This window comes from Oncorhynchus kisutch, linkage group LG9 (genome assembly GCF_002021735.2).
Source record: "Oncorhynchus kisutch isolate 150728-3 linkage group LG9, Okis_V2, whole genome shotgun sequence".
NCBI lineage: Eukaryota > Metazoa > Chordata > Actinopteri > Salmoniformes > Salmonidae > Oncorhynchus > Oncorhynchus kisutch.
In genome coordinates, this window is record NC_034182.2 from 43,942,910 (window position 1) to 43,952,909 (window position 10,000).

The window sequence follows — 10,000 nt, forward strand, 5'->3', positions numbered from 1 at the left end:
AATATATTACTAGATCTGTTATCTTGTTGACCTTCCACATCAACATATTACTAGATCTGTTATCATGTTGACCTTCCACATCTACATATTACTAGATCTGTTATCTTGTTGACATTACAAGTCGTGCGTGCTTGTGTATGTGTAGGTATCCGGGTGGTCAGTAATGCCGGGGGTGTGAACCCGCTGGCGTGCGCTGCCGCTATACAGGAAGTAGTCAAGAAGGCGGGACTTGATCTCAAGGTCGCCGTGGTGACTGGAGATGACCTCATGGCTCAGGTATGTACTCTCAAATCAAATCCTATTTTATTGGTCACATACACATGGTTAGCAGATGATAATGGTCACATGGTTAGCAGATGATAATGGTCACATGGTTAGCAGATGATAATGGTCACATGGTTAGCAGTTGATAATGTGAGTGTAGAGAAATGCTTGTGCTTCTAGTTCCGACTGTGCAGTAATATCTAACAAGTAATCTAACAATTCCCCAACAACTACCTCATACACACACATCTAAAGGGGTGGAATAAGAATATGTACATATAGATATATGGACAGCTGAGCGACGTAGGCAAGATGATAAAATATGCAGTAAATACATATGAGATGAGTCATGTAAGAAAAGTAAACATTGCTAAAGCAACTAGTGACTTTCTATGTTGGCAGCAGCCTCTATGTGCTCTATGTACCATTATTAAAGTGGCTGGAGTTGAGTCAGTGTGTTGGCAGCAGCCACTCAATGTTAGTGGTGGCTGTTTAGCAGTCTGATGGCCTTGAGATGGATGTTTTTCAGTCTCTCGGTTCTAGCTTTGATGCACCTGTACTGACCTCGCCTTCTGGATGATAGCGGGGTGAACAGGCAGTGGCTCGGGTGGTCGTTGTCCTTGATGGTCTTTTTGGCCTTCCTGTGACATCGGCTGGTGTAGGTGTTCTGGATGGCAGCTAGTTTGCCCCTGGTGATGCGTTGTGCAGACCTCACTACCCTCTGGAGAGCTTTGCTGTTGAGGGCGGTGCAGTTGCCATACCAGGCGGTGATACAGCCTGACAGGATGCTCTCAATTGTGCATCTGTAAAAGTTTGTGAGGGTTTTAGGTGACAAGCCAAATTTCTTCAGCCTCCTGAAGTTGAAGAGGCACTGTTGCGCCTTCACCATGCTGTCTGTGTGGGTGGACCATTTCAGTTTGTCTGTGATGTGTATGCCGAGGAACTTAACTTACTACCTTCTCCACTACTGTCCCGTCGATGTGGATCGTGGTGGGTGCTCCCTCTGCTGTTTCCTGAAGTACACAATCATCTCCGCTCTTTGTCACCATCGTCATAATTTCGTTCAATGCAATTCTCTATTGCTTTGCATTGTCGGGGTAGGTTCCTTGTTCCTTGTCAATCATTGGCTAATCAGCAGCCAATATCTTCTTTACGTAAATCAATAAAACTTTATTAAATGCAGACAGAAGTTGACAATAGAAACACGTATGTATGTTTCAGAGTTCTGCAAAATAAAACTGGTCAAAGATGCTTTAATATACTTGCAGTCAACCCCTAGTGATGTAACTGCCTACATCAACACCTTCTACTCATGAGACCATGCCCATGCATATACAGTCATTTTCCATTCACATTAGTTAGACAAACTTGCAGGAGAAAACGATAGTCCAGTGTTAAGGGCTCCGCAGTCATTTTCACGTGTGGCTTACAGTGGTGTGTCTGACTTGTCTCTTATCTATTTACTCCCCTGCAGGGGTCTGTGTCTATGTCTTTCGTTTAGCCTTGAGGCGCAGACACAGACACCCTGTTTTGACCGCCATAACTCACACATCTGCTCAGACCGTTTCCTATAAGAGGCAGAGACTAGAAAAGAACTGTGGAACAGTATTAAACCTTATAATGCATATACAGTGCCTTGCGAAAGTATTCGGCCCTTGAACTTTGCATATTTTTTTGTGAAGAATCAACAACAAGTGGGACACAATCATGAAGTGGAACGACATTTATTGGATATTTCAAACTTTTTTAACAAATCAAAAACTGAAAAATTGGGCGTGCAAAATTATTCAGCCCCCTTAAGTTAATACTTTGTAGCGCCACCTTTTGCTGCGATTACAGCTGTAAGTCGCTTGGGGTATGTCTCTATCAGTTTTGCACATCGAGAGACTGACATTTTTTCCCATTCCTCCTTGCAAAACAGCTCGAGCTCAGTGAGGTTGGATGGAGAGCATTTGTGAACAGCAGTTTTCAGTTCTTTCCACAGATTCTCGATTGGATTCAGGTCTGGACTTTGACTTGGCCATTCTAACACCTGGATATGTTTAATTTTGAACCATTCCATTGTAGATGTTGCTTTATGTTTTGGATCATTGTCTTGTTGGAAGACAAATCTCCGTCCCAGTCTCAGGTCTTTTGCAGACTCCATCAGGTTTTCTTCTAGAATGGTCCTGTATTTGGCTCCATCCATATTCCCATCAATTTGAACCATCTTCCCTGTCCCTGCTGAAGAAAAGCAGGCCCAAACCATGATGCTGCCATCACCATGTTTGACAGTGGGGATGGTGTGTTCAGGGTGATGAGCTGTGTTGCTTTTACGCCAAACATAACGTTTTGCATTGTTGCCAAAAAGTTCCATTTTGGTTTCATCTGACCAGAGCACCTTCTTCCACATGTTTGGTGTGTCTCCCAGGTGGCTTGTGGCAAACTTTAAACTACACCTTTTATGGATATCTTTAAGAAATGGCTTTCTTCTTGCCACTCTTCCATAAAGGCCAGATTTGTGCAATATGCGACTGATTGTTGTCCTATGGACAGAGTCTCCCACCTCAGCTGTAGATCTCTGCAGTTCATCCAGAGTGATCATGGGCCTCTTGGCTGCATCTCTGATCAGTCTTCTCCTTGTATGAGCTGAAAGTTTAGAGGGACGGCCAGGTCTTGGTAGATTTGCAGTGGTCTGATACTCCTTCCATTTCAATATTATCGCTTGCACAGTGCTCCTTGGGATGTTTAAAGCTTGGGAAATCTTTTTGTATCCAAATCCGGCTTTAAACTTCTTCACAACAGTATCTCGGACCTGCCTGGTGTGTTCCTTGTTCTTCATGATGCTCTCTGCGCTTTTAACGGACCTCTGAGACTATCACAGTGCAGGTGCATTTATACGGAGACTTGATTACACACAGGTGGATTGTATTAATCATCATTAGTCATTTAGGTCAACATTGGATCATTCAGAGATCCTCACTGAACTTCTGGAGAGAGTTTGCTGCACTGAAAGTAAAGGGGCTGAATAATTTTGCACGCCCAATTTTTCAGTTTTTGATTTGTTAAAAGAGTTTGAAATATCCAATAAATGTCGTTCCACTTCATGATTGTGTCCCACTTGTTGTTGATTCTTCACAAAAAAATACAGTTTTATATCTTTATGTTTGAAGCCTGAAATGTGGCAAAAGGTCGCAAAGTTCAAGGGGGCCGAATACTTTCGCAAGGCACTGTATATATTGCTAATCTGTGGTCCAGGACCCTAGTGTCTTATAGCCCTTCCCCTTCTATTAATACAACATAAGCATAATCAATTATTATAAAACATCAATCATTTTGTGCAGCCCCTATCATGACCCCAAGGTGACCCCCATTAGCATAGATTGCCAACGCCTCTCCTCCTACCTTTTCCTCTCCTCCTCCCTCCTTTCCTCCTCCCTCCTTTCCTCTCCTCCTCCCTCCTTTCCTCTCCTCCTCCCTTCTCTCCTCTCCTCTCCTCTCCTCTCCTCCAGAAAGGCAGTCTGTCTGAGGTGAGAATGGCTGATGGGGTGAGCAGGTCTAAGCTGCCTACAACCGTCCACAGTATGAATGCCTACCTGGGGTAAGTCTGGGAACAATAGAAACACAATTCTGAACTCTTATATACTGTTAGAACAAGAGAATGTTGGATTGTTTTTTAGCATAAAACACTCCCTCCGCCCCACTCTCTGTCTCTCCCTCCCTCCGCCCCACTCTCTGTCTCTCCCTCTCTCCGCCCCACTCTCTGTCTCTCCCTCCCTCCGCCCCACTCTCTGTCTCTCCCTCCCTCCGCCCCACTCTCTGTCTCTCCCTCCCTCCGCCCCACTCTCTGTCTCTCCCTCCCTCCGCCCCACTCTCTGTCTCTCCCTCCCTCCGCCCCACTCCCCTCCCTCCGCCCCACTCTGTCTCTCCCTCCCTCAGCCCCACTCTCTGTCCCTCCCCCCGCCCCACTCTCTGTCCCTCCCTCCCTCCGCCCCACTCTCTGTCCCTCCCTCCCTCCGCCCCACTCTCTGTCCCTCCCTCCCTCCGCCCCACTCTCTGTCCCTCCCTCCCTCCGCCCCACTCTCTGTCCCTCCCTCCCTCCGCCCCACTCTCTGTCCCTCCCTCCCTCCGCCCCACTCTCTGTCCCTCCCTCCCTCCCTCCGCCCACTCTCTGTCCCTCCCTCCCTCCCCCTCTCTCTGTCCCTCCCTCCCTCCGCCCCACTCTCTGTCCCTCCCTCCCTCCGCCCCACTCTCGGTCTCTCCCTCCCTCCGCCCCACTCTCGGTCTCTCCCTCCCTCCGCCCTACTCTCGGTCTATCCCTCCCTCCGCCCCACTCTCTGTCTCTCTCTCCCTCCACCCTACTCTCTGTCTCTCCCTCCCTCCGCCCCACTCTCGGTCTATCCCTCCCTCCGCCCGCCCCACTCTCTCCCTCCCTCCCTCCGTCCCAGTCGGTCCCTCCCTCCCTCTGCCCCACTCTCTGTCCCTCCCTCCCTCCGCCCCACTCTCTGTCTCTCCCTCCCTCCGCCCCACTCTCGGTCTCTCCCTCCCTCCGCCCCACTCTCGGTCTCTCCCTCCCTCCGCCCCACTCTCGGTCTCTCCCTCCCTCCGCCCCACTCTCGGTCTCTCCCTCCCTCCGCCCCACTCTCGGTCTCTCCCTCCCTCCGCCCCACTCTCGGTCTCTCCCTCCCTCCGCCCCACTCTCTGTCTCTCCCTCCGCATGCCCCACTCTCTCCCTCCCTCCCTCCGTCCCAGTCGGTCTCTCCCTCCCTCCGCCCCACTCTCGGTCTCTCCCTCCCTCCGCCCCACTCTCGGTCTCTCCCTCCCTCCGCCCCACTCTCGGTCTCTCCCTCCCTCCGCCCCACTCTCGGTCTCTCCCTCCCTCCGCCCCACTCTCGGTCTCTCCCTCCCTCCGCCCCACTCTCGGTCTCTCCCTCCCTCCGCCCCACTCTCGGTCTCTCCCTCCCTCCGCCCCACTCTCGGTCTCTCCCTCCCTCCGCCCCACTCTCGGTCTATCCCTCCCTCCGCATGCCCCACTCTCTCCCTCTGCCCCACTCTCGGTCTCTCCCTCCCTCCGCCCCACTCTCGGTCTATCCCTCCCTCCGCATGCCCCACTCTCTCCCTCCCTCCGTCCCAGTCGGTCTCTCCCTCCCTCCGCCCCACTCTCGGTCTCTCCCTCCCTCCGCCCCACTCTCGGTCTCTCCCTCCCTCTGCCCCACTCTCGGTTGCTCCCTCCCTCCCTCCCTCCGCCCCACTCTCGGTCTCTCCCTCCCTCCGCCCCATTCTCGGTCTCTCCCTCCCTCTTCCATTCTCCCACTGTCCCTCCCTCTCCCACTCTCCTTCTATCCCTACCTCCCCCCACTCTCCCTCTATCCCTCCCCTATTCTACCTCTATCCCTCCCCTCACTCTCCCTCTATCCTTTCCTCCCCCCACTCTCCCTCTATCCTTCCTTGCAAATAGTTAAAGTACAAAAGGGAAAATAAATCAACTTAAATATAGGTTTTTATTTACAACCAGTTGCACTTTTCTTGTGGCAACAGGTCACACATCTTGCTGCTGTGATGGGACACTGTGGTATTTCACCCAATAGATATGGGAGTTTATCAAAATTGGATTTGTTTTCAAAATCTTTGTTGGTCTGTGTAATCTGAGGGGAAATATGTGTCTCTAATATGGTCATACATTGGGCAGGAGGTTAGGAAGTGCAGCTCAGTTTCCACCTCATTTTGTGGGCAGTGTGCACATAGCCTGTCTTCTCTTGAGAGCCATGTCTGCCTACGTTGGCCTTTCTCAATAGCAAGGCTATGCTCACTGAGTCTGTACATAGTCAATGCTTTCTTCAATTTAGGGCCAGTCAGGTATTCTGCCACTGTGTACTCATGGTGTACCCCCTCTTCCCCTCTCTCCACAGTGCAGTGCCCATCCAGAGGTGTCTAGACCTGGGGGCTGACATTGTAGTCACAGGGAGATGTGTGGACAGTGCTGTCGCCCTAGGACCTCTTATGCACTCTGTAGGTTACTGTGTATGTGTGTGGTGTGTGTACTCATCCCTCTCGTGTCCACATCTGTTCTTGTACCAGTCAAAACACTCCTCAGACCTCCTCTGGGAAACTGATTTTAAACATCTTTATTTATTTATATTGGGAGATTTTGCGTGTTGTCTTGGGTTGGGATGTGATGGGTTGGGATGTGATGGGATGGGATGGGATGTGATGGGTTGGGATGTGATGGGATGGGATGGGTTGGGATGTGATGGGTTGGGATGGGATGGGATGGGTTGGGATGTGATGGGATGGGATGGGATGGGATGGGTTGGGATGGGATGGGTTGGGATGTGATGGGTTGGGATGTGATGGGATGGGATGGGTTGGGATGTGATGGGTTGGGATGGGATGGGATGGGATGGGTTGGGATGGGTTGGGATGTGATGGGTTGGGATGGGATGGGATGTGATGGGTTGGGATGGGTTGGGATGTGATGGGTTGGGATGGGATGGGATGGGATGGGTTGGGATGTGATGGGATGTGATGGGATGGGTTGGGATGTGATGGGTTGGGATGGGATGGGATGGGTTGGGATGTGATGGGTTGGGTTGGGATGGGATGGGTTGGGATGTGATGGGTTGGGATGTGATGGGTTGGGTTGGGATGGGATGGGATGGGTTGGGATGTGATGGGTTGGGTTGGGATGGGATGGGTTGGGATGTGATGGGTTGGGTTGGGATGGGATGGGTTGGGATGTGATGGGTTGGGTTGGGATGGGATGGGTTGGGATGTGATGGGTTGGGATGGGATGGGTTGGGTTGGGATGTGATGGGTTGGGTTGGGATGGGATGGGTTGGGTTGGGATGTGATGGGTTGGGTTGGGATGGGATGGGTTGGGATGTGATGGGTTGGGTTGGGATGGGATGGGTTGGGATGTGATGGGTTGGGTTGGGATGGGTTGGGTTGGGATGGGTTGGGATGGGATGGGATGGGATGGGTTGGGATGTGATGGGTTGGGTTGGGATGGGTTGGGTTGGGATGGGTTGGGATGGGATGTGATGGGTTGGGATGTGATGGGTTGGGTTGGGATGGGTTGGGATGGGATGTGATGGGTTGGGATGTGATGGGTTGGGTTGGGATGGGTTGGGATGGGATGGGTTGGGATATGATGGGTTGGGATGGGTTGGGATGGGATGGGATGGGATGGGATGGGTTGGGATGGGATGGGATGGGATGGGATGGGATGGGTTGTGATGGGATGGGATGGGATGTCTTGGGATGGGATGTGATGGGTTGGGTTGGGATGGGTTGGGATGGGTTGGGATGGGATGTGATGGGTTGGGATGTGATGGGTTGGGTTGGGATGGGTTGGGATGGGATGTGATGGGTTGGGATGTGATGGGTTGGGTTGGGTTGGGATGGGTTGGGATGGGATGTGATGGGTTGGGATGGGTTGGGATATGATGGGTTGGGATGGGTTGGGATGGGATGTGATGGGTTGGGATGGGATGTCTTGGGATGGGATGTGATGGGTTGGGTTGGGATGGGTTGGGTTGGGATGGGTTGGGATGGGATGTGATGGGTTGGGATGTGATGGGTTGGGTTGGGATGGGTTGGGATGGGATGTGATGGGTTGGGATGTGATGGGTTGGGATGGGTTGGGATGGGATGTGATGGGTTGGGATGGGATGGGTTGGGATATGATGGGTTGGGATGGGTTGGGATGGGATGTGATGGGTTGGGATGTGATGGGTTGGGATGGGATGGGATGTGATGGGTTGGGATGGGATGTGATGGGTTGGGATGGGATGTGATGGGTTGGGATGGGTTGGGATGGGATGGGATGTGATGGGTTGGGATGGGATGGGATGTGATGGGATGTGATGGGTTGGGATGTGATGGGTTGGGATGGGATGTGATGGGTTGGGATGTGATGGGTTGGGATGTGATGGGTTGGGATGGGATGTGATGGGTTGGGATGTGATGGGTTGGGATGTGTTGTCTTGGGTTGGGATATGATGGGTTGGGATGTGTTGTCTTGGGATGGGTTGGGATGTGATGGGATGTGATGGGTTGGGTTGGGATGGGATAGGTTGGGATGTGATGGGTTGGGATGTGATGGGTTGGGATATGATGGGATGGGATCTGATGGGTTGGGATGTGATGTGATGGGTTGGGATGTGATGGGTTGGGATGTGTTGTCTTGGGATGGGTTGGGATGTGATGGGATGGGATGGGTTGGGATATGATGGGATGTGATGGGTTGGGTTGGGATGGGATAGGTTGGGATGTGATGGGTTGTGATGGGATGAGTTGGGATGGGATGTGATGGGTTGGGATGGGATCTGATGGGATGGGTTGGGATGGGATAGGTTGGGATGTGATGGGTTGGGATGTGATGGGTTGGGATGGGATGTGATGGGTTGGGATGTGATTGGTTGGGATGTGTTGTCTTGGGATGTGATGGGATGGGTTGGGATGTGATGGGTTGGGATGTGATGGGTTGTATTGTGATGGGTTGTATTGTGTTATCTTTCTGACAGTTTGGGTGGAAGCAAAACAACTATGACCTGTTGGCAGCTGGGAGGTAAACACACACTTTGATATTTTGTTTGTTTCCTTGCATGAGCACAGTGAAGGTTACTATGAGGCATGAGCACAGTGAAGGTAACTATGAGGCATGAGCACAGTGAAGGTAACTATGAGGCATGAGCACAGTGAAGGTAACTATGAGGCATGAGCACAGTGAAGGTAACTATGAGGCATGAGCACAGTGAAGGTTACTATGAGGCATGAGCACAGTGAAGGTTACTATGAGGCATGAGCACAGTGAAGGTAACTATGAGGCATGAGCACAGTGAAGGTAACTATGAGGCATGAGCACAGTGAAGGTAACTATGAGGCATGAGCACAGGGAAGGTAACTATGAGGCATGAGCACAGGGAAGGTAACTATGAGGCATGAGAACAGGGAAGGTTACTATGAGGCATGAGAACAGGGAAGGTTACTATGAGGCATGAGAACAGGGAAGGTTACTATGAGGCATGAGCACAGGGAAGGTTACTATGAGGCATGAGCACAGTGAAGGTAACTATGAGGCATGAGCACAGTGAAGGTAACTATGAGGCATGAGCACAGTGAAGGTAACTATGAGGCATGAGCACAGTGAAGGTAACTATGAGGCATGAGCACAGTGAAGGTTACTGTAAGGCATGAGCACAGTGAAGGTAACTATGAGGCATGAGCACAGGAAAGGTAACTATGAGGCATGAGCACAGTGAAGGTAACTATGAGGCATGAGCACAGTGAAGGTTACTGTAAGGCATGAGCACAGGGGAGGTTACTATGAGGCATGAGCACAGTGAAGGTAACTATGAGGCATGAGCACAGTGAATGTTACTGTAAGGCATGAGCACAGTGAAGGTTACTGTAAGGCATGAGCACAGGGGAGGTTACTGTAAGGCATGAGCACAGGGGAGGTTACTGTAAGGCATGAGCACAGGGGAGGTTACTGTAAGGCATGAGCACAGGGGAGGTTACTGTAAGGCATGAGCACAGGGGAGGTTACTGTAAGGCATGAGCACAGGGGAGGTTACTGTAAGGCATGAGCACAGGGGAGGTTACTGTAAGGCATGAGCACAGGGGAGGTTACTGTAAGGCATGAGCACAGGGGAGGTAACTATGAGGCATGAACACAGTGAAGGTTACTATGAGGCATGAGCACAGTGAAGGTTACTATGAGGATAAGCTGTTCCAGAATACAGTAGTTTAAGTG

The 10,000-nt window shown here is 51.2% G+C and overlaps 1 protein-coding gene across 2 annotated transcripts in view; it reads left to right on the top strand.

Annotated features, from left to right (window-relative positions):
* Positions 1-10,000, top strand: part of lratb.1 (lecithin retinol acyltransferase b, tandem duplicate 1) — a gene marked incomplete at its 3' end in the record, with an annotated part of 32,618 nt that overhangs the window by 2,611 nt on the left and 20,007 nt on the right. For both annotated transcript variants that reach the window (XM_031832666.1, XM_031832665.1), the window contains 4 exon segments: positions 146-276; positions 3,756-3,844; positions 6,153-6,252; positions 8,769-8,812. In XM_031832666.1, the coding sequence (XP_031688526.1) occupies positions 146-276; positions 3,756-3,844; positions 6,153-6,252; positions 8,769-8,812 (364 nt within the window).